This window comes from Gobio gobio (assembly GCF_949357685.1).
Source record: "Gobio gobio genome assembly, chromosome: 2".
In the NCBI taxonomy this organism is placed as follows: Eukaryota; Metazoa; Chordata; class Actinopteri; order Cypriniformes; family Gobionidae; genus Gobio; species Gobio gobio.
In genome coordinates this window covers 66,002-91,980 of record NC_137098.1, presented here as the reverse complement: position 1 = coordinate 91,980, position 25,979 = coordinate 66,002, and the positions used below count along the sequence as shown (strand labels likewise).

General features: G+C 45.9%; 2 protein-coding genes across 2 annotated transcripts in view; one reads left to right on the top strand and one right to left on the bottom strand.

Moving 5' to 3' along the window:
• The window catches only part of LOC307139441 (N-acyl-aromatic-L-amino acid amidohydrolase (carboxylate-forming) B-like), a gene marked incomplete at both ends in the record, with an annotated part of 73,391 nt that extends 63,062 nt beyond the window's left edge, over positions 1-10,329 (top strand). Inside the window, 3 exons of the mRNA XM_079838436.1 lie at positions 9,757-9,864; positions 9,949-10,061; positions 10,129-10,329. Coding sequence (XP_079694562.1) covers positions 9,757-9,864; positions 9,949-10,061; positions 10,129-10,329 — 422 coding nt within the window. The remainder of the gene's footprint in view (positions 1-9,756; positions 9,865-9,948; positions 10,062-10,128) is intronic.
• cldnd1a (claudin domain containing 1a) lies at positions 9,518-15,256 on the bottom strand. Its single transcript, XM_079840413.1, has 4 exons — positions 14,696-15,256; positions 14,447-14,554; positions 11,888-12,025; positions 9,518-11,153 (listed from the first exon to the last, which is right to left on the bottom strand). Exons 1-4 carry the CDS (start codon positions 14,988-14,990, stop codon positions 10,933-10,935), a joined length of 762 nt encoding a protein of 253 aa, XP_079696539.1. The 5' UTR covers positions 14,991-15,256; the 3' UTR covers positions 9,518-10,932.
• Positions 15,257-25,979: the final 10,723 nt, after the last annotated feature.

Below are 25,979 nucleotides of genomic sequence, written 5' to 3'. Positions count from 1 at the left end.
ACTTTTATGATGGATAGATGCACTTTTATGATGGATAGATGCACTTTTATGATGATAGATGCACTTTTATGATGGACTGCTGCACTTTTATGATGGATAGATGCACTTTTATGATGGATAGATGCACTTTTATGATGATAGATGTACTTCTATGATGGACAGATGCACTTTTATGATGGATAGATGCACTTTTATGATGATAGATACACTTTTATGATGGACAGCTGCACTTTTATGATGATAGATGTACTTCTATGATGGACAGATGCACTTTTATGATGGATAGATGCACTTCTATGATGGATGGATGCACTTTTATGATGGATAGATGCACTATTATGATTGACACTTTTATGATGGATAGACGCACTTTTATGATGGATAGATGCACTTCTATGATGGATGGATGCACTTTTATGATGATAGATGCACTATTATGATTGACACTTTTATGATGGATAGACGCACTTTTATGATGGATAGATGCACTTTTATGATGATAGATGCACTATTATGATTTACACTTTTATGATGGATAGATGCACTTTTATGATGGATAGATGCACTATTATGATTGACACTTTTATGATGGACAGATGCACTTTTATGATGGATAGATGCACTATTATGATTGACACTTTTATGATGGACAGATGCACTTTTATGATCGATAGATGCACTTTTATGATGGACAGATGCACTTTTATGATGGATAGATGCACTATTATGATTGACACTTTTATGATGGACAGATGCACTTTTATGATGGATAGATACACTTTTATGATGGACGGATGCACTTTTATGATGAATAGATGCACTATTATGATTGACACTTTTATGATGGACGGATGCACTTTTATGATGGATAGATACACTTTTATGATGGACGGATGCACTTTTATGATGAATAGATGCACTATTATGATTGACAATTTTATGATGGATAGATGCACTTTTATGATGACAGATGCACTTTTATGATGGACAGATGCACTTTTATGATGGATAGATACACTTTTATGATGGACAGATGCACTTTTATGATCGATAGATGCACTTTTATGATGGATAGATGCACTTTTATGATGGATAGATGCACTATTATGATTGACACTTTTATGATGGACAGATGCACTATTATGATTGACACTTTTATGATGGACAGATGCACTTTTATGATAGATAGATGCACTTTTATGATGGACAGATGCACTTTTATGATGGATAGATGCACTTTTATGATGGATAGATGCACTTTTATGATGGACAGATGCACTTTTATGATGGATAGATGCACTTTTATGATGGATAGATGCACTATTATGATTGACACTTTTATGATGGACAGATGCACTTTTATGATGGACAGATGCACTTTTATGATGGATAGATGCACTTTTATGATGGACAGATGCACTATTATGATTGACACTTTTATGATGGACAGATGCACTTTTATGATCGATAGATGCACTTTTATGATGGATATATGCACTTTTATGATGGATAGATACACTTTTATGATGGATAGATGCACTTTTATGATGGATAGATGCACTTTTATGATGGATAGATGCACTTTTATGATGGATAGATGCACTTTTATGATGGATATATGCACTTTTATGATGGATAGATGCACTTTTATGATGGATAGATACACTTTTATGATGGACAGCTGCACTTTTATGATGGACAGATGCACTTCTATGATGGATGGATGCACTTTTATGATGGACAGATGCACTTCTATGATGGATGGATGCACTTTTATGATGGATAGATGCACTTTTATGATGGATAGATACACTTTTATGATGGACAGCTGCACTTTTATGATGGATAGATGCACTTCTATGATGGATGGATGCACTTTTATGATGGATAGATGCACTTTTATGATGGATAGATGCACTTTTATGATGGATAGATGCACTATTATGATTGACATATGCACTTTTATGATGGATAGATGCACTTTAATGATGATAGATGCACTTTATGATCGATAGATGCACTTTTATGATGGATAGATAAACTTTAATGATGATAGATGCACTTTATGATCGATAGATGCACTTTTATGATGGATATATGCACTTTTATGATGTATAGATACACTTTTATGATGGATAGATGCACTTTTATGATGGATAGATGCACTTTTATGATGGATATATGCACTTTTATGATGATAGATGCACTTTATGATGGATAGATGCACTTTTATGATGGATAGATACACTTTTATGATGGATAGATGCACTTTTATGATGGATAGATGCACTTTTATGAAGGACATATGCACTTTTATGATGGATAGATGCACTATTATGATGGACAGATGCACTTTTATGATGGATAGATGCACTTTTATGATGATAGATACACTTTTATGATGGACAGATGCACTTTTATGATGGATAGATGCACTTCTATGATGGATGGATGCACTTTTATGATGGATAGATGCACTATTATGATTGACACTTTTATGATGGATAGATGCACTTTTATGATGGACAGATGCACTTTTATGATGGACAGATGCACTTTTATGATGGATAGATGCACTTTTATGATGGACAGATGCACTTTTATGATGGATAGATGCACTTTTATGATGGATAGATGCACTTTTATGATGATAGATGCACTTTTATGATGGATAGATGCACTTTTATGATGGATAGATGCACTTTTATGATGATAGATGCACTTTTATGATGGACTGCTGCACTTTTATGATGGATAGATGCACTTTTATGATGGATAGATGCACTATTATGATTGACACTTTTATGATGGATAGATGCACTTTTATGATGGATAGATGCACTATTATGATTGACACTTTTATGATGGATAGATGCACTTTTATGATGGACAGATGCACTTTTATGATGGACAGATGCACTTTTATGATGGATAGATGCACTTTTATGATGGACAGATGCACTTTTATGATGGATAGATGCACTTTTATGATGGATAGATGCACTTTTATGATGATGGATAGATGCACTTTTATGATGATAGATGCACTTTTATGATGGACTGCTGCACTTTTATGATGGATAGATGTACTTCTATGATGGACAGATGCACTTTTATGATGGATAGATGCACTTTTATGATGATAGATACACTTTTATGATGGACAGCTGCACTTTTATGATGGATAGATGCACTTCTATGATGGACAGATGCACTTTTATGATGATAGATGCACTTTTATGATGATAGATACACTTTTATGATGGACAGCTGCACTTTTATGATGATAGATGCACTTTTATGATGGATAGATGCACTTTTATGATGGATAGATGCACTTTTATGATGGATAGATGCACTTTTATGATGATAGATGCACTTTTATGATGGATAGATGCACTTTTATGATGGATAGATGCACTTTTATGATGATAGATGCACTTTTATGATGGACTGCTGCACTTTTATGATGGATAGATGTACTTCTATGATGGACAGATGCACTTTTATGATGGATAGATGCACTTTTATGATGATAGATACACTTTTATGATGGACAGCTGCACTTTTATGATGATAGATGTACTTCTATGATGGACAGATGCACTTTTATGATGGATAGATGCACTTCTATGATGGATGGATGCACTTTTATGATGGATAGATGCACTATTATGATTGACACTTTTATGATGGATAGATGCACTTTTATGATGGATAGATGCACTTTTATGATGATAGATGCACTATTATGATTGACACTTTTATGATGGATAGATGCACTATTATGATTGACACTTTTATGATGGACAGATGCACTTTTATGATGGATAGATGCACTATTATGATTGACACTTTTATGATGGACAGATGCACTTTTATGATGGATAGATGCACTATTATGATTGACACTTTTATGATGGACGGATGCACTTTTATGATGGATAGATACACTTTTATGATGGACGGATGCACTTTTATGATGAATAGATGCACTATTATGATTGACACTTTTATGATGGATAGATGCACTTTTATGAAGGACATATGCACTTTTATGATGGATAGATGCACTATTATGATGGACAGATGCACTTTTATGATGGATAGATGCACTTTTATGATGATAGATACACTTTTATGATGGACAGATGCACTTTTATGATGGATAGATGCACTTCTATGATGGATGGATGCACTATTATGATTGACACTTTTATGATGGATAGATGCACTTTTATGATGGACAGATGCACTTTTATGATGGATAGATGCACTATTATGATTGACACTTTTATGATGGATAGATGCACTTTTATGATGGACAGATGCACTTTTATGATGGACAGATGCACTTTTATGATGGATAGATGCACTTTTATGATGGACAGATGCACTTTTATGATGGATAGATGCACTTTTATGATGGATAGATGCACTTTTATGATGATAGATGCACTTTTATGATGGATAGATGCACTTTTATGATGGATAGATGCACTTTTATGATGATAGATGCACTTTTATGATGATAGATGCACTATTATGATTGACACTTTTATGATGGATAGATGCACTATTATGATTGACACTTTTATGATGGACTGCTGCACTTTTATGATGGATAGATGCACTTTTATGATGGATAGATGCACTTTTATGATGATAGATGCACTTTTATGATGATAGATGCACTATTATGATTGACACTTTTATGATGGATAGATGCACTATTATGATTGACACTTTTATGATGGACTGCTGCACTTTTATGATGGATAGATGCACTTTTATGATGGATAGATGCACTATTATGATTGACACTTTTATGATGGATAGATGCACTTTTATGATGGATAGATGCACTATTATGATTGACACTTTTATGATGGATAGATGCACTTTTATGATGGACAGATGCACTTTTATGATGGACAGATGCACTTTTATGATGGATAGATGCACTTTTATGATGGACAGATGCACTTTTATGATGGATAGATGCACTTTTATGATGATAGATGCACTTTTATGATGGATAGATGCACTTTTATGATGATGGATAGATGCACTTTTATGATGATAGATGCACTTTTATGATGGACAGATGCACTTTTATGATGGACTGCTGCACTTTTATGATGGATAGATGTACTTCTATGATGGACAGATGCACTTTTATGATGGATAGATGCACTTTTATGATGATAGATACACTTTTATGATGGACAGCTGCACTTTTATGATGGATAGATGCACTTCTATGATGGACAGATGCACTTTTATGATGATAGATGCACTTTTATGATGATAGATACACTTTTATGATGGACAGCTGCACTTTTATGATGGATAGATGCACTTCTATGATGGACAGATGCACTTTTATGATGATAGATGCACTTTTATGATGATAGATGCACTTTTATGATGGATAGATGCACTTTTATGATGGATAGATGCACTTTTATGATGGATAGATGCACTTTTATGATGATAGATGCACTTTTATGATGGATAGATGCACTTTTATGATGGATAGATGCACTTTTATGATGATAGATGCACTTTTATGATGGACTGCTGCACTTTTATGATGGATAGATGTACTTCTATGATGGACAGATGCACTTTTATGATGGATAGATGCACTTTTATGATGATAGATACACTTTTATGATGGACAGCTGCACTTTTATGATGATAGATGTACTTCTATGATGGACAGATGCACTTTTATGATGGATAGATGCACTTCTATGATGGATGGATGCACTTTTATGATGGACAGCTGCACTTTTATGATGGATAGATGCACTTCTATGATGGATGGATGCACTTTTATGATGATAGATGCACTATTATGATTGACACTTTTATGATGGATAGATGCACTTTTATGATGGATAGATGCACTTTTATGATGATAGATGCACTATTATGATTGACACTTTTATGATGGATAGATGCACTATTATGATTGACACTTTTATGATGGACAGATGCACTTTTATGATGGATAGATGCACTATTATGATTGACACTTTTATGATGGACAGATGCACTTTTATGATGGATAGATGCACTTTTATGATGGATAGATGCACTATTATGATTGACACTTTTATGATGGACGGATGCACTTTTATGATGGATAGATGCACTATTATGATTGACACTTTTATGATGGACGGATGCACTTTTATGATGGATAGATGCACTTTTATGATGAATAGATGCACTATTATGATTGACACTTTTATGATGGATAGATGCACTTTTATGATGACAGATGCACTTTTATGATGGATAGATACACTTTTATGATGGACAGATGCACTTTTATGATCGATAGATGCACTTTTATGATGGATAGATGCACTTTTATGATGGATAGATGCACTTTTATGATGGACAGATGCACTATTATGATTGACACTTTTATGATGGACAGATGCACTTTTATGATAGATAGATGCACTTTTATGATGGACAGATGCACTTTTATGATGGATAGATGCACTTTTATGATGGATAGATGCACTTTTATGATGGACAGATGCACTTTTATGATGGATAGATGCACTTTTATGATGGATAGATGCACTATTATGATTGACACTTTTATGATGGACAGATGCACTTTTATGATGGACAGATGCACTTTTATGATGGATAGATGCACTTTTATGATGGATAGATGCACTATTATGATTGACACTTTTATGATGGACAGATGCACTTTTATGATCGATAGATGCACTTTTATGATGGATATATGCACTTTTATGATGGATAGATACACTTTTATGATGGATAGATGCACTTTTATGATGGATAGATGCACTTTTATGATGGATAGATGCACTTTTATGATGGATAGATGCACTTTTATGATGGATATATGCACTTTTATGATGGATAGATGCACTTTTATGATGGACAGATGCACTTTTATGATGATAGATGCACTTTTATGATGGACAGATGCACTTTTATGATGGACAGATGCACTTTTATGATGGACAGATGCACTTTTATGATAGATGCACTTTTATGATGGACAGATGCACTTTTATGATGGACAGATGCACTTTTATGACAGATGCACTTTTATGATGGACAGATGCACTTTTATGATGGATAGATGCACTTTTATGATGGATAGATGCACTTTTATGATGATAGATGCACTTTTATGACGGACAGATGCACTTTTATGATAGATGCACTTTTATGATGGACAGATGCACTTTTATGATGGATAGATGCACTTTTATGATGGATGGATGCACTTTTATGATGGACAGATGCACTTTTATGACGGATAGATGCACTTTTATGATGGACAGATGCACTTTTATGATGGACAGATGCACTTTTATGATGGATGGATGCACTTTTATGATGGACAGATGCACTTTTATGACGGATAGATGCACTTTTATGATGGATAGATGCACTTTTATGATGGATAGATGCACTATTATGATTGACACTTTTATGATGGACAGATGCACTTTTATGATCGATAGATGCACTTTTATGATGGATATATGCACTTTTATGATGGATAGATACACTTTTATGATGGATAGATGCACTTTTATGAAGGACATATGCACTTTTATGATCGATAGATGCACTTTTATGATGGATATATGCACTTTTATGATGGATAGATACACTTTTATGATGGATAGATGCACTTTTATGATGGATAGATACACTTTTATGATGGATAGATGCACTTTTATGATGGACAGATGCACTTTTATGATGATAGATGCACTATTATGATGGACAGATGCACTTTTATGATGACAGATGCTCTTTTATGATGGACGGATGCACTTTTATGATAGATGCACTTTTATGATGGATAGATGCACTTTTATGACGGACAGATGCACTTTTATGATAGATGCACTTTTATGATGGACAGATGCACTTTTATGATGGACAAATGCACTTTTATGATGGACAGATGCACTTTTATGATAGATGCACTTTTATGATGGACAGATGCACTTTTATGGTAGATGCACTTTTATGATGATAGATGCACTTTTATGATGGACAGATGCACTTTTATGATGGACAAATGCACTTTTATGATGGACAGATGCACTTTTATGACGGACAGATGCACTTTTATGATAGATGCACTTTTATGATGATAGATGCACTTTTATGATGGACAGATGCACTTTTATGATGGACAAATGCACTTTTATGATGGACAGATGCACTTTTATGACGGACAGATGCACTTTTATGATAGATGCACTTTTATGATGATAGATGCACTTTTATGATGGACAGATGCACTTTTATGATGGACAAATGCACTTTTATGATGGACAGATGCACTTTTATGATAGATGCACTTTTATGATGATAGATGCACTTTTATGATGGACAGATGCACTTTTATGACGGACAGATGCACTTTTATGATAGATGCACTTTTATGATGGATAGATGCACTTTTATGACGGACAGATGCACTTTTATGATAGATGCACTTTTATGATGATAGATGCACTTTTATGATGGACAAATGAACTTTTATGATGGACAGATGCACTTTTATGACGGACTGATGCACTTTTATGATAGATGCACTTTTATGATGATAGATGCACTTTTATGATGGACAGATGCACTTTTATGATGGACAAATGCACTTTTATGATGGACAGATGCACTTTTATGATAGATGCACTTTTATGATGATAGATGCACTTTTATGATGGACAGATGCACTTTTATGATGGACAAATGCACTTTTATGATGGACAGATGCACTTTTATGATGGACAGATGCACTTTTATGATGGACAAATGCACTTTTATGATGGACAGATGCACTTTTATGACGGACAGATGCACTTTTATGACGGACAGATGCACTTTTATGACGGACAGATGCACTTTTATGACGGACAGATGCACTTTTATGATAGATGCACTTTTATGATGATAGATGCACTTTTATGATGGACAGATGCACTTTTATGATGGACAAATGCACTTTTATGATGGACAGATGCACTTTTATGATGGACAGATGCACTTTTATGATGGACAAATGCACTTTTATGATGGACAGATGCACTTTTATGATGGATAGATGCACTTTTATGACGGACAGATGCACTTTTATGATAGATGCACTTTTATGATGATAGATGCACTTTTATGATGGACAGATGCACTTTTATGATGGACAAATGCACTTTTATGATGGACAGATGCACTTTTATGATGGATAGATGCGCTTTTTATGACGGACAGATGCACTTTTATGATGGATGGATGCACTTTTATGATGGATAGATGCACTTTTATGACGGATAGATGCACTTTTATGACGGATAGATGCACTTTTATGACGGATAGATGCTCTTTTATGGACTTCAAAACAGAAACATCCATTCACTGCCATTATGGAGCTTGGAAGAGCAGGACATTATTAATATAACTCTGAGAGAAGAATGTCACACACATTTTTGGGTGAACTAACCCTTTAATAAGATGCATTAAATAACTCTAAACATTAAAAAGCATTTATTGAAATAAAACTAACGCTGAAATGTTGGTATGAGACGCACGTCTACAGGTGAACCTGTCACTGCCTGAAAGTCATGCAAAAGGGCTTTTTTCTTTCTATAAGTGAATGTTCCCTATATATGACCGTAATGGTTGTTCCCAGTGGAGTGTGTGTGTGTGTGTGTTCCTCTCTGCCCTCAGCGCTGGAGGTCGGGCCGCAGCCGCATGGGCTCGTCCGCTCGGGGATCTTCAGCTCCATGCAGGCCGGGGTTCAGCTCATGCTGGACTGGGTCCGTCAGTTCAACTCGGGTACGTTTATCAACCCCTGCAGAAATCTGACCTCCGTCTGAGCTTCATGTCTCTCTGTCTCTCTGTCTCTCTGTCTCTGCTCAGGGACCCCGTCTGAAGGAGGATCTGTGGACGTGTTCACCAGGGTGAAGAATATCGACTATCCACGAGACCCTCGGACGCACATGATCACGGCCGCGGTTCATCCCGACCTGCAGGTACAGATGAGAATCCGTGTTGTGGAAACTGCTGATGTTGGAGTAAACGTCCTCTCTCTCGCCTCAGGACAGGGACTTCTGCCTCCTCCACCCTGGAGATCCCATGTTCCTGTCGTTCTCCGGGGAAACGCTGCGCTACAGAGGAAAGGAAGCGCTCTATCCCTTCTTCATAAACGAGGCTGCGTACTACGAGAAGGGCGTCGCTCTTTCCCTGGCCAGGAAGAGAAGAGTGGAGCTGCCGTCCATCCGCTCACACACACAGAGATGAAACACAAGCGTGAGCGCGAACACATGACGAGTTTATTACTGATGATGAGAGAAAACATACATGTTCTACATATGTTCATCTGCAGACGTGATGTTTCTATATCACAGAGCAGAAATACTGTATCCCACAATGCACTGCACTGACCTTCCATTTCCAGTGAGACGAATAAACACTGACAACTATCATCACACATTTAACTGTTGTTTTCTACCTTATTAGAAATGACCCGCGACCCGGCCCCGGATAAGCGGAAGATGATGGATGGATAGAAATGACCAAATTAAATGAATTGTATAGAAATAAATAAATAAAAATGACAGTTATAAACAGGATTAATGCGTTAAACGCACACATCAGAAGTCCTACTTCACTAAAACTGAATCACGAGAAGCTGTTTGAGGAAAGTCCTGAAGCACACGCACGCACACACACGCACACACGCACACACACTCACACACACACTCTCTCACACACACACTCTCTCACACACACTCACACACACGATTGTGTTTCTGACTAGCAGTTGTCGCTCTTCAACACTGAAGACATTTATGTCCAACAGATTCCGTTTCGCTGTAGTTTCTGATCTGATGTGATCTGTGTTTAAGCGACTCTGTACACCGTCATGCGGTCGTAGCTCTGACTGTGGCTGCGAGCCGCCCACATCAGCAGCGCGGCGGCCATCATGTGCAGAGGAGACGCGATGAGCGCCAGATACAGCGACCAGCCCAGAGTGCCGTCCACGTGATCGGGCAGCGCAGACACACGGTGCAGCAGGTCCATCCCGGCCAGGAAACAGCACACGGTCGCCAGAGAGCACAGGCCTGGAAGACAGAAAACCAGCAGAACACCAGCTCAGTGATGCAGGAAACCCCGTCTGTCTGATGAGGAGCGCCGGTGTGAGACTCCCACACACACACACACACACACACTCACTCAGTCACACACTCACTCAGTCACACACTCACTCAGTCCCACTCCCACTCCCACACACACACACACACACACTCTCACTCACACGTTTGTTTTTGTGAAATGTGAGGACATTCCTTAGGCGTAATGGTTTTTATACCGTACAAACCGTATTTCCTATCCCCTTACACTGCCCCTGCCCCTAAACCTACCCATCACACACACACACACACACACACACACCCTAAACCTACCCATCACACACACACACACACACACACTGCCCCTGCCCCTAAACCTACCCATCACACACACACACTCACACACACACTGCCCCTAAACCTACCCATCACACATACACACACACACACACACACACACACACACACACACACACACACACCCATCACAGGAGACTGTGCAGTTCACTTTCTGTGAAAAAAACCTCATTCTGATTTATAAGCATTTTGAAAAGTAAGGACATGGGGAACGTCCTCATATTTCACCCTCTTTTTGTAATACCCATGTCATTATACACATTTGTGTCCTGATATTTCACAAAAACATGCCCACACACACACACACACACACACACACACACTCACACACCCACACACACACACACTCACACTAACAGAACTCTGACCTGCGAGCAGGTGAATGAGGCCGATGAAGAGGGCCGGCGTGAGACTCCCACACACACACGCGCAGAACCCTAGTAACCCGCCCAGAACCACCAGAGCCAGAGAGACCAGCGGCAGGAAGAACTGACACCGCCACAGATCTGCACACACACACACACACAGACTGTATAAAGAGTGTGAGAGTGTGTGTGTGTGTGTGTGTGTGTGTGTGTGTGTGTGTGTGTGTGTGTGTGTGTGTGTGTGTGTGTGTGTGTGTGTGTGTGTGTTAGTGTGAGAGTGTGTGAGAGTGTTTGTGAGTGTGTTTGTGAGTGTGTGTGTTCAGTGTGTGTGTGTTCAGTGTGTGTGTGTAGTGATGATTTACAAATGATTTACTCTTTTCATCCGATTGTGGCTGTATCTCTCTATTAGTGTTACTCGATCTTAGCGCTGCATTCGAATGATGTAGGTATTAGTGGAATTGCTTTATCATGGTTTAAATCACACCTATGTGACCGTTATCAGTTTGTAGCAGTAAATGAAGAGATGTCACAGCGAGCACAAGTTCAGTATGGAGTACCACAAGGCTCAGTGCTAGGACCGCTGCTCTTCACCCTGTACATGCTACCACTGGGAGATATCATTAGGAAGCATGGCGTTAAGTTTTCATTGTTATGCTGACGATACTCAGCTCTATATTTCTTCACACCCTGACGAAACTCCTAAACTCTGGAACAGTCTTCCTAACATTGTTCGGGAAGCAGACACACTCTGTCAGTTTAAATCTAGACTAAAAACACATCTCTTTACTGTGGCATACACATAAAACACTTTCTCAGTGAAATGGTTGTTAGGCTGCATTAACTAGGTCAGCCGGAACCGGGAACACTTCCCATAACACCTGATGTACTCGTGACATCATCAGAAGAATGGCATCTACGCTAATGATAGTCTCTCTGTTTATCCCGAGGTTTACTGCAGTCAGCCGGATCCAGGCCGTATCCAGATCAGATGCTGGACCAGCGCCCAGAGAAGACCAACACAGGACCAACACATGACCAACACATGACCGACACATGACCGACACATGACCGACACATGACCGACACATGACCGACACATGACCGACACAGGACCGACACAGGACCGACACAGGACCGACACAGGACCGACACAGGACCGACACAGGACCGACACAGGACCGACACAGGACCGACACAGGACCGACACAGGACCGACACACGACCGACACACGACCGACACACGACCGACACACAACCGACACACGACCGACACACGACCGACACAGGACCGACACAGGACCGACACACGACCGACACAGGACCGACACATGACCGACACATGACCGACACATGACCGACACAGGACCGACACAGGACCGACACACGACCGACACACGACCGACACACGACCGACACACGACCGACACAGGACCGACACAGGACCGACACAGGACCGACACAGGACCGACACATGACCGACACATGACCGACACAGGACCGACACATGACCGACACATGACCGACACAGGACCGACACAGGACTGACACAGGACCAACACATGACCAACACATGACCAACACATGACCAACACAGGACCAACACAGGACCAACACATGACCAACACATGACCAACACAGGACCAACACATGACCAACACATGACCAACACAGGACCAACACATGATCAACACATGATCAACACATGACCAACACATGACCAACACATGATCAACACATGACCAACACAGGACCAACACATGACCCTGAAGTGTCTGAGAGACCGTGATTAGACTCCCCCTGATATCGCCTCATCGACACGGCATCCTCAATAAACCCGTCTCCGGCGTGATGACTCCAATCTTTCCAATATTCTGATCTAATATGACCTCTGACCAGAATAATAATCAGGTCAGGTCAACTTTATTATCCCCAAGGGGCAATTTGTTTCAGCAGTAATACAATCCACAAAAACAACACACAACAACTAAGAAAATAATAATAATAATTTAAAAAAAAATACTAAATAATAATAATAATTAATTTATCTAGAATATCATACGCTGTTTGTTAATTGGCCAGAGGAGAATTGCCCCCGCCGACTGAGCCTGGTTTCTCCAAGGTTTATTTTCCTCCATTCTGCTCCTGATGGGGTTTGGGTTCTTGCCACTGTTGCCTCTGGCTTGGCTTGCTCAGTTGGGGACACTAAATGTTCAACTAAATATTACTAATTACTAAACTTAATTAACTATATCAACTATATTACTGATCTGCCCACATTGTCACTGTATGATAGCTGAAATGAACTGATGACATCACCGTTTTCTCCAGAGTGGCTGTACGGCTGAATACGATTCTGTTGCATTATTTTCCTGTTTAACACTGTGAAGCTGCTGTGAGACAATCTGCATTGTTAAAAGAGCTATATAAATAAAGCTGACTTGACTTGACTAGTGTGTGTGTGTGTGTGTGTGTGTGTGTGTGTGTGTGTGTGTGTGTGTGTGTGTGTGTGTGTGTGTGTGTGTGTGTGTGTGTGTGTGTGTGTGTGTGTGTGTGTGTTCTCACAGGTCCGTATCAGGTCTTCTCCGCTGTTGTGATTTCCCGGCTCTCTGTATTTCGGCATGAACTGCTGAGAGAGAGTAAAGCTCACACACTCCATCACCATCTTTGGGTCTGAAACAACACAACATAAATGCACAAGAGTGGGGTTTAAATTAATATAAATAATAAACACTCAGACAATCAGAATAAGCTCTCGCAGCTGATGATGATGATGATGATGATGATGATGATGATGATGATGATGATGATTACCGGGCTCGCGGTACCAGTGCGCGTCCGTGGGCGTCTGCACACACCTCCACCACAGCCCGAGCGTCCCGTTCATGCGGAACAGCGCGTCGCTCGCGGTTTTCTCGTCGAACTCTCCGTCCAGAAACTCCTCTTGCAGCGCGCGCAGCTCCGTGGCGTTGGGCTCCGCGCGCACCGGCGGGCTCGTGTACCGGTACCAGTGCGGCGAGCCGACCGACACCGACAGATACACGGACGCCAGGACGCTCAAAACCCCGGCGATGACCAGAGCTGTGGCGTGCCGGTTATCCACCATCATTCCCAGCCCTGATGCGCGTCCCGATGAACAGACGCGTCTCCGTGTGTTCGCGTGTGTGTGTCACGCCATCTGTCAGACCGAGAATAACACCTCACGAACAATCACACACTCCACAGTCTCCGTCTCAATCTCAGTTTGGCAATCACACTAAATGCGCTCATATGCTAAATGTGAACATATATACGATGATTAGAAGCAGATCTGACTGTGGGTAAATCCATGCGTTTTCCTGGACGATTTAGAGCCGCCTGCAAGGAATCATGGGTAATGTAGTTTACCACGCGATTCTTCTGCTATAGGAGATGATCATGTGATGCTGAGTATCCGCTGCTGTAAATAACACACACACACACACACACATTTTAACAATTTATTTAAGTCCACACACACACACACACACACACACACACACACACACACACACACACACACACACACACACACACACACACACACACACACACACACACACACACACACACACACACACACACACACACACACACACACACTTTTACATGTTATTTTAGTTCTTTACAGAAAATGAACCAAAGCCAAGGAGATCTGAGGTTGAAATAATAATAAATCCCTCAGACCTGAAAACCACACAAGAGTTTGAACATAATATGGGCACATTACGGTCATAAAACACACAGATTTGGACATGCAGCAAAACACAATCATATTTCATAAATAGAAATAAATTTAATAAAGTTACATTTTTGGAAATGATCACAGTTTATTGAGTGATGAATAAACTTTTCATTGCAATTAGTGAACCTGAACATATAAACCTAATAAAAATATTAAATATCTTTCCACTCTGCAGCCTGCTATCACATTTATGCTTTTTTCTTCACACATTCAAAAACTGCTCAATAAATAAACTGTCACAGAGTCAATCACACCATCACAGCCCCAATCATCACCCAATCACATCAGGACCCGCCCACTCGTTCACAATCACCAGGACCCGCCCACTGTTTCACAATCACCAGGACCCGCCCACTCGTTCACAATCACCAGGACCTGCCCACTCATTCACGATCACCAGGACCCGCCCACTCATTCACGATCACCAGGACCCGCCCACTCGTTCACAATCACCAGGACCCGCCCACACGTTCACGATCACCAGGACCCGCCCACACGTTCAGGACCCGCCCTCACGTTCACAATCACCAGGACCCGCCCACTCATTCAGGACCCGCCCACTCATTCACGATCACCAGGACCCGCCCACTCGTTCACAATCACCAGGACCCGCCCTCACGTTCACAATCACCAGGACCCGCCCACTCGTTTACAATAACCAGGACCTGCCCACTCATTCACGATCACCAGGACCCGCCCACTCGTTCACAATAACCAGGACCCGCAATCACCAGGACCCGCCCACTCGTTCAGGACCCGCCCACTCGTTCACAATCACCAGGACCCACCCACTCGTTTACAATCACCAGGACCCGCCCACTCATTCAGGACCCGCCCACTCATTCACGATCACCAGGACCCGCCCACTCGTTCACAATCACCAGGACCCGCCCACTCGTTCAGGACCCGCCCACTCGTTCACAATCACCAGGACCCGCCCACTCGTTCACAATCACCAGGACCCACCCACTCGTTCACGATCACCAGGACCCGCCCACACGTTCAGGACCCGCCCTCACGTTCACAATCACCAGGACCCGCCCACTCGTTTACAATCACCAGGACCCGCCCACTCATTCACGATCACCAGGACCCGCCCACTCGTTCACAATCACCAGGACCCGCCCACTCGTTCACGATCACCAGGACCCGCCCACACGTTCAGGACCCGCCCTCACGTTCACAATCACCAGGACCCACCCACTCGTTTACAATAACCAGGACCCGCCCACTCATTCACGATCACCAGGACCCGCCCACTCGTTCACAATCACCAGGACCAGCCCACTCGTTCAGGACCCGCCCACTCGATCACAATCACCAGGACCCACCCACTCGTTCACAATCACCAGGACCCGCCCACTCGTTCAGGACCCGCCCACTCGTTCACAATCACCAGGACCCGCCCAACTCGTTCACAATCACCAGGACCCGCCCACTCGTTCACAATCACCAGGACCCGTCCACTCGTTTACAATCACCAGGACCCGCCCACTCATTCAGGACCCGCCCACTCATTCACGATCACCAGGACCCGCCCACTCGTTCACAATCACCAGGACCCGCCCACTCGTTCACGATCACCAGGACCCGCCCACACGTTCAGGACCCGCCCTCTCGTTCACAATCACCAGGACCCGCAATCACCAGGACCCGCCCACTCGTTCAGGACCCGCCCACTCGTTCACAATCACCAGGACCCACCCACTCGTTTACAATCACCAGGACCCGCCCACTCATTTAGGACCCGCCCACTCATTCACGATCACCAGGACCCGCCCACTCGTTCACAATCACCAGGACCCGCCCACTCGTTCAGGACCCGCCCACTCGATCACAATCACCAGGACCCGCCCACTCGTTCACAATCACCAGGACCCGCCCACTCGTTCACCTGTTCTACCTGCCTGTGATCGTCTCGTCTCTTGTCTTCAGTCCGTCTGCCTGGGTCCCGATCTCCTATATTCGTCTCCTTCGAGATACAACAACCAGTATCAGTGGTAACAGCATCTCCTCTGCTCCTCCAAGCACTCAGCATCTCCTCTGCTCCTCCAGAGACACAACAGCATCTCCTCTGCTCCTCCAAGCACTCAGCATCTCCTCTGCTCCTCAAAGCACACAACAGCATCTCCTCTGCTCCTCCAGGGACACAACAGCATCTCCTCTGCTCCTCCAGAGACACAACAGCATCTCCTCTGCTCCTCCAGAAACACAACAGCATCTCCTCTGCTCCTCCAGAGACACAACAGCATCTCCTCTGCTCCTCCAGAGACACAACAGCATCTCCTCTGCTCCTCCAAGCACTCAGCATCTCCTCTGCTCCTCCAGAGACACAACAGCATCTCCTCTGCTCCTCAAGGGACACAACAGCATCTCCTCTTCTCCTCCAGAGACACAACAGCATCTCCTCTGCTTCTGCAGAGACACAACAGCATCTCCTCTGCTCCTCCAGAGACACAACAGCATCTCCTCTGCTCCTCCAGGGACACAACAGCATCTCCTCTTCTCCTCCAGGGACAAAACAGCATCTCCTCTGCTCCTCCAGGGACACAACAGCATCTCCTCTTCTCCTCCAGAGACACAACAGCATCTCCTCTGCTCCTCCAGAGACACAACAGCATCTCCTCTGCTCCTCCAGAGACACAACAGCATCTCCTCTGCTCCTCCAGGGACATAACAGCATCTCTTCTCCTCCAGAGACACAACAGCATCTCCTCTGCTCCTGCAGAGACACAACAGCATCTCCTCTGCTCCTCCAGAGACAAAACAGCATCTCCTCTGCTCCTCCAGGGACACAACAGCATCTCCTCTGCTCCTCCAGAGACACAACAGCATCTCCTCTGCTCCTCCAGGGACACAACAGCATCTCCTCTTCTCCTCCAGGGACAAAACAGCATCTCCTCTGCTCCTCCAGGGACACAACAGCATCTCCTCTGCTCCTCCAGGGACACAACAGCATCTCCTCTGCTCCTCCAGAGACACAACAGCATCTCCTCTGCTCCTCCAGGGACACAACAGCGGAGGACACAACAGCGGACACAACAGCATCTCCTCTGCTCCTCCAGAGACACAACAGCATCTCCTCTGCTCCTCCAAGCACTCAGCATCTCCTCTGCTCCTCCAGAGACACAACAGCATCTCCTCTGCTCCTCCAAGCACTCAGCATCTCCTCTGCTCCTCCAGAGACACAACAGCATCTCCTCTACTCCTCCATAGACACAACAGCATCTCCTCTGCTCCTCCAAGGACACAACAGCATCTCCTCTTCTCCTCCAGGGACACAACAGCATCTCCTCTGCTCCTTCAGGGACACAACAGCATCTCCTCTGCTCCTCCAGAGACACAACAGCATCTCCTCTGCTCCTCCAAGCACTCAGCATCTCCTCTGCTCCTCCAGAGACACAACAGCATCTCCTCTGCTCCTCCAAGCACTCAGCATCTCCTCTGCTCCTCCAGAGACACAACAGCATCTCCTCTGCTCCTCCAAGCACTCAGCATCTCCTCTGCTCCTCAAAGCACACAACAGCATCTTCTCTGCTCCTCCAGGGACACAACAGCATCTCCTCTGCTCCTCCAGGGACACAACAGCATCTCCTCTGCTCCTCCAGAGACACAACAGCATCTCCTCTGCTCCTCCAGAGACACAACAGCATCTCCTCTGCTCCTCCAGAGACACAACAGCATCTCCTCTGCTCCTCCAGAGACACAACAGCATCTCCTCTGCTCCTCCAGAGACACAACAGCATCTCCTCTGCTCCTCCAGAGACACAACAGCATCTCCTCTGCTCCTCCAAGCACTCAGCATCTCCTCTGCTCCTCCAAGCACTCAGCATCTCCTCTGCTCCTCCAAGCACTCAGCATCTCCTCTGCTCCTCCAGGGACACAACAGCATCTCCTCTGCTCCACCAGGGATACAACAGCATCTCCTCTTCTCCTCCAGAGACACAACAGCATCTCCTCTGCTTCTGCAGAGACACAACAGCATCTCCTCTGCTCCTCCAGAGACACAACAGCATCTCCTCTGCTCCTCCAGGGACACAACAGCATCTCCTCTTCTCCTCCAGGGACAAAACAGCATCTCCTCTGCTCCTCCAGGGACACAACAGCATCTCCTCTTCTCCTCCAGAGACACAACAGCATCTCCTCTGCTCCTCCAGAGACACAACAGCATCTCCTCTGCTCCTCCAGGGACACAACAACATCTCTTCTCCTCCAGAGACACAACAGCATCTCCTCTGCTTCTGCAGAGACACAACAGCATCTCCTCTGCTCCTCCAGAGACAAAACAGCATCTCCTCTGCTCCTCCAGGGACACAACAGCATCTCCTCTGCTCCTCCAGAGACACAACAGCATCTCCTCTGCTCCTCCATGGACACAACAGCATCTCCTCTTCTCCTCCAGGGACAAAACAGCATCTCCTCTGCTCCTCCAGGGACACAACAGCATCTCCTCTGCTCCTCCAGGGACACAACAGCATCTCCTCTGCTCCTCCAGAGACACAACAGCATCTCCTCTGCTCCTCCAGGGACACAATAGCGGAGGACACAACAGCGGACACAACAGCATCTCCTCTGCTCCTCCAGAGACACAACAGCATCTCCTCTACTCCTCCAGAGACACAACAGCATCTCCTCTGCTCCTCCAAGGACACAACAGCATCTCCTCTTCTCCTCCAGGGACACAACAGCATCTCCTCTGCTCCTCCAGGGACACAACAGCATCTCCTCTGCTCCTCCAGAGACACAACAGCATCTCCTCTGCTCCTCCAAGCACTCAGCATCTCCTCTGCTCCTCCAGAGACACAACAGCATCTCCTCTGCTCCTCCAAGCACTCAGCATCTCCTCTGCTCCTCCAGAGACACAACAGCATCTCCTCTGCTCCTCCAAGCACTCAGCATCTCCTCTGCTCCTCAAAGCACACAACAGCATCTCCTCTGCTCCTCCAGGGACACAACAGCATCTCCTCTGCTCCTCCAGGGACACAACAGCATCTCCTCTGCTCCTCCAGAGACACAACAGCATCTCCTCTGCTCCTCCAGAGACACAACAGCATCTCCTCTGCTCCTCCAGAGACACAACAGCATCTCCTCTGCTCCTCCAGAGACACAACAGCATCTCCTCTGCTCCTCCAGAGACACAAAAGCATCTCCTCTGCTCCTCCAGAGACACAACAGCATCTCCTCTGCTCCTCCAAGCACTCAGCATCTCCTCTCCTCTGCTCCTCCAAGCACTCAGCATCTCCTCTGCTCCTCCAGGGACACAACAGCATCTCCTCTGCTCCACCAGGGATACAACAGCATCTCCTCTGCTCCACCAGGGATACAACAGCATCTCCTCTTCTCCTCCAGAGACACAAAAGCATCTCCTCTGCTTCTGCAGAGACACAACAGCATCTCCTCTGCTCCTCCAGAGACACAACAGCATCTCCTCTGCTCCTCCAGGGACACAACAGCATCTCCTCTTCTCCTCCAGGGACAAAACAGCATCTCCTCTGCTCCTCCAGGGACACAACAGCATCTCCTCTTCTCCTCCAGAGACACAACAGCATCTCCTCTGCTCCTCCAGAGACACAACAGCATCTCCTCTGCTCCTCCAGGGACACAACAGCATCTCTTCTCCTCCAGAGACACAACAGCATCTCCTCTGCTCCTCCAGAGACACAACAGCATCTCCTCTGCTCCTCCAGAGACACAACAGCATCTCCTCTGCTCCTCCAAGCACTCAGCATCTCCTCTGCTCCTCCAAGCACTCAGCATCTCCTCTGCTCCTCCAAGCACTCAGCATCTCCTCTGCTCCTCCAGGGACACAACAGCATCTCCTCTGCTCCACCAGGGATACAACAGCATCTCCTCTGCTCCACCAGGGATACAACAGCATCTCCTCTTCTCCTCCAGAGACACAACAGCATCTCCTCTGCTTCTGCAGAGACACAACAGCATCTCCTCTGCTCCTCCAGAGACACAACAGCATCTCCTCTGCTCCTCCAGGTACACAACAGCATCTCCTCTTCTCCTCCAGGGACAAAACAGCATCTCCTCTGCTCCTCCAGGGACACAACAGCATCTCCTCTTCTCCTCCAGAGACACAACAGCATCTCCTCTGCTCCTCCAGAGACACAACAGCATCTCCTCTGCTCCTCCAGGGACACAACAGCATCTCTTCTCCTCCAGAGACACAACAGGATCTCCTCTGCTTCTGCAGAGACAAAACAGCATCTCCTCTGCTCCTCCAGAGACACAACGGCATCTCCTCTGCTCCTCCAGGGACACAAAAGCATCTCCTCTTCTCCTCCAGGGACAAAACAGCATCTCCTCTGCTCCTCCAGGGACACAACAGCATCTCTCCAGGGACACAACAGCATCTCCTCTGCTCCTCCAGGGACACAAAAGCATCTCCTCTGCTCCTCCAGGGACACAACAGCATCTCCTCTGCTCCTCCAGGGACACAACAGCATCTCCTCTGCTCCTCCAGGGACACAACAGCATCTCCTCTGCTCCTCCAGAGACACAACAGCATCTCCTCTGCTTCTGCAGAGACACAATGGCATCTCCTCTGCTCCTCCAGAGGCACAACAGCATCTCCTCTGCTCCTCCAAGGACACAACAGCATCTCCTCTTCTCCTCCAGGGACACAACAGCATCTCCTCTGCTCCTCCAGGGACACAACAGCATCTCCTCTGCTCCTCCAGAGACACAACAGCATCTCCTCTGCTCCTCCAGAGACACAACAGCATCTCCTCTGCTCCTCCAAGCACTCAGCATCTCCTCTGCTCCTCCAGAGACACAACAGCATCTCCTCTGCTCCTCCAAGCACTCAGCATCTCCTCTGCTCCCCCAGAGACACAACAGCATCTCCTCTGCTCCTCCAAGCACTCAGCATCTCCTCTGCTCCTCCAAGCACTCAGCATCTCCTCTGCTCCTCCAAGCACTCAGCATCTCCTCTGCTTCTCCAGGGACACAACAGCATCTCCTCTGCTCCTCCAGAGACACAACAGCATCTCATCTGCTCCTCCAAGCACTCAGCATCTCCTCTGCTCAACCAGGGACACAACAGCATCTCCTCTGCTCCTCCAGAGACACAACAGCATCTCATCTGCTTCTCCAGAGACACAACAGCATCTCATCTGCTCCTCCAGAGACACAACAGCATCTCTGGAGGAGCAGAGGAGATGCTGAGTGCCTGATGGAGCAGATGAGATGCTGAGTTCTTGGAGGAGCAGATGAGATGCTGAGTGCTTTGAGGAGCAGAGATGCTGAGTGCTTGGAGGAGCAGATGAGATGCTGAGTGCTTGGAGGAGCAGAGGAGATGCTGAGTGCTTGGAGGAGCAGAGGAGATGCTGAGTGCTTGGAGGAGCAGAGGAGATGCTGAGTGCTTGGAGGAGCAGAGGAGATGCTGAGTGCTTGGAGGAGCAGAGGAGATGCTGAGTGCTTGGAGGAGCAGAGGAGATGCTGAGTGCTTGGAGGAGCAGAGGAGATGCTGAGTGCTTGGAGGAGCAGAGGAGATGCTGAGTGCTTGGAGGAGCAGATGAGATGCTGAGTGCTTGGAGGAGCAGAGGAGATGCTGAGTGCTTGGAGGAGCAGAGGAGATGCTGAGTTCTTGGAGGAGCAGATGAGATGCTGAGTTCTTGGAGGAGCAGATGAGATGCTGAGTGCTTGGAGGAGCAGATGAGATGCTGAGTGCCTGATGGAGCAGAAGAGATGCTGAGTGCTTGGAGGAGCAGATGAGATGTTGAGTGCTTGGAGGAGCAGATGAGATGTTGAGTGCTTGGAGGAGCAGATGAGATGTTGAGTGCTTGGAGGAGCAGATGAGATGCTGAGTGCCTGATGGAGCAGAGGAGATGCTGAGTGCTTGGAGGAGCAGAGGAGATGCTGAGTGCTTGGAGGAGCAGATGAGATGCTGAGTGCTTGGAGGAGCAGAGGAGATGCTGAGTGCTTGGAGGAGCAGATGAGATGCTGAGTGCTTGGAGGAGCAGAGGAGATGCGGAGTGCTTGGAGGAGCAGATGAGATGCTGAGTTCTTGGAGGAGCAGATGAGATGCTGAGTGCTTGGAGGAGCAGAGGAGATGCTGAGTGCTTGGAGGAGCAGAGGAGATGCTGAGTGCTTGGAGGAGCAGAGGAGATGCTGAGTGCCTGATGGAGCAGATGAGATGCTGAGTTCTTGGAGGAGCAGATGAGATGCTGAGTGCTTGGAGGAGCAGATGAGATGCTGAGTGCCTGATGGAGCAGAGGAGATGCTGAGTGCTTGGAGGAGCAGAGGAGATGCTGAGTGCTTAGAGGAGCAGAGGAGATGCTGAGTGCTTGGAGGAGCAGATGAGATGCTGAGTGCTTGGAGGAGCAGAGAAGATGCTGAGTGCTTGGAGGAGCAGAGGAGATGCTGAGTTCTTGGAGGAGCAGATGAGATGCTGAGTTCTTGGAGGAGCAGATGAGATGCTGAGTGCTTGGAGGAGCAGATGAGATGTTGAGTGCTTGGAGGAGCAGATGAGATGTTGAGTGCTTGGAGGAGCAGATGAGATGTTGAGTGCTTGGAGGAGCAGATGAGATGTTGAGTGCTTGGAGGAGCAGATGAGATGTTGAGTGCTTGGAGGAGCAGATGAGATGCTGAGTGCCTGATGGAGCAGAGGAGATGCTGAGTGCTTGGAGGAGCAGAGGAGATGCTGAGTGCTTGGAGGAGCAGATGAGATGCTGAGTGCTTGGAGGAGCAGAGGAGATGCTGAGTGCTTGGAGGAGCAGATGAGATGCTGAGTGCTTGGAGGAGCAGAGGAGATGCGGAGTGCTTGGAGGAGCAGATGAGATGCTGAGTTCTTGGAGGAGCAGATGAGATGCTGAGTGCTTGGAGGAGCAGATGAGATGTTGAGTGCTTGGAGGAGCAGATGAGATGTTGAGTGCTTGGAGGAGCAGATGAGATGTTGAGTGCTTGGAGGAGCAGATGAGATGCTGAGTGCTTGGAGGAGCAGAGGAGATGCTGAGTGCTTGGAGGAGCAGAGGAGATGCTGAGTGCTTGGAGGAGCAGAGGAGATGCTGAGTGCTTGGAGGAGCAGAGGAGATGCTGAGTGCTTGGAGGAGCAGAGGAGATGCTGAGTGCTTGGAGGAGCAGAGGAGATGCTGAGTGCTTGGAGGAGCAGAGGAGATGCTGAGTGCTTGGAGGAGCAGATGAGATGCTGAGTGCTTGGAGGAGCAGAGGAGATCCTGAGTGCTTGGAGGAGCAGAGGAGATGCTGAGTGCTTGGAGGAGCAGAGGAGATGCTGAGTGCTTGGAGGAGCAGAGGAGATGCTGAGTGCTTGGAGGAGCAGAGGAGATGCTGAGTGCTTGGAGGAGCAGAGGAGATGCTGAGTGCTTGGAGGAGCAGAGGAGATGCTGAGTGCCTGATGGAGCAGATGAGATGCTGAGTTCTTGGAGGAGCAGATGAGATGCTGAGTGCTTGGAGGAGCAGATGAGATGCTGAGTGCCTGATCGAGCAGAGGAGATGCTGAGTGCTTGGAGGAGCAGATGAGATGCTGAGTGCTTGGAGGAGCAGATGAGATGCTGAGTGCTTGGAGGAGCAGATGAGATGCTGAGTGCTTGGAGGAGCAGATGAGATGCTGAGTGCTTGGAGGAGCAGAGGAGATGCTGAGTGCTTGGAGGAGCAGAGGAGATGCTTAGTGCTTGGAGGAGCAGATGAGATGCTGAGTGCTTGGAGGAGCAGAGGAGATGCTGAGTGCTTGGAGGAGCAGAGGAGATGCTGAGTGCTTGGAGGAGCAGAGGAGATGCTGAGTGCTTGGAGGAGCAGAGGAGATGCTGAGTGCTTGGAGGAGCAGAGGAGATGCTGAGTGCTTGGAGGAGCAGAGGAGATGCTTAGTGCTTGGAGGAGCAGAGGAGATGCTGAGTGCTTGGAGGAGCAGAGGAGATGCTTAGTGCTTGGAGGAGCAGATGAGATGCTGAGTGCTTGGAGGAGCAGATGCGATGCTGAGTGCTTGGAGGAGCAGAGGAGATGCTGAGTGCTTGGAGGAGCAGATGAGATGCTGAGTGCTTGGAGGAGCAGAGGAGATGCTGAGTGCTTGGAGGAGCAGATGAGATGCTGAGTGCTTGGAGGAGCAGATGAGATGTTGAGTGCTTGGAGGAGCAGATGAGATGTTGAGTGCTTGGAGGAGCAGAGGAGATGCTGAGTGCTTGGAGGAGCAGATGAGATGCTGAGTGCTTGGAGGAGCAGAGGAGATGCTGAGTGCTTGGAGGAGCAGATGAGATGTTGAGTGCTTGGAGGAGCAGATGAGATGCTGAGTGCTTGGAGGAGCAGATGAGATGCTGAGTGCTTGGAGGAGCAGATGAGATGCTGAGTGCTTGGAGCAGCAGAGGAGATGCT

Excerpts from the sequence above, each read along its gene's own strand:
- cldnd1a (XM_079840413.1), bottom strand. The coding sequence starts at position 14,990 with ATGATGGTGGATAACCGGCACGCCACAGCTCTGGTCATCGCCGGGGTT. Across the intron at positions 14,555-14,695 it reads GCACTGGTACCGCGAGCCCG|ACCCAAAGATGGTGATGGAG; the intron begins GTAATCATCATC and ends GTGTTGTTTCAG. Across the intron at positions 11,154-11,887 it reads CCTCATTCACCTGCTCGCAG|GCCTGTGCTCTCTGGCGACC; the intron begins GTCAGAGTTCTG and ends TCTGTCTTCCAG.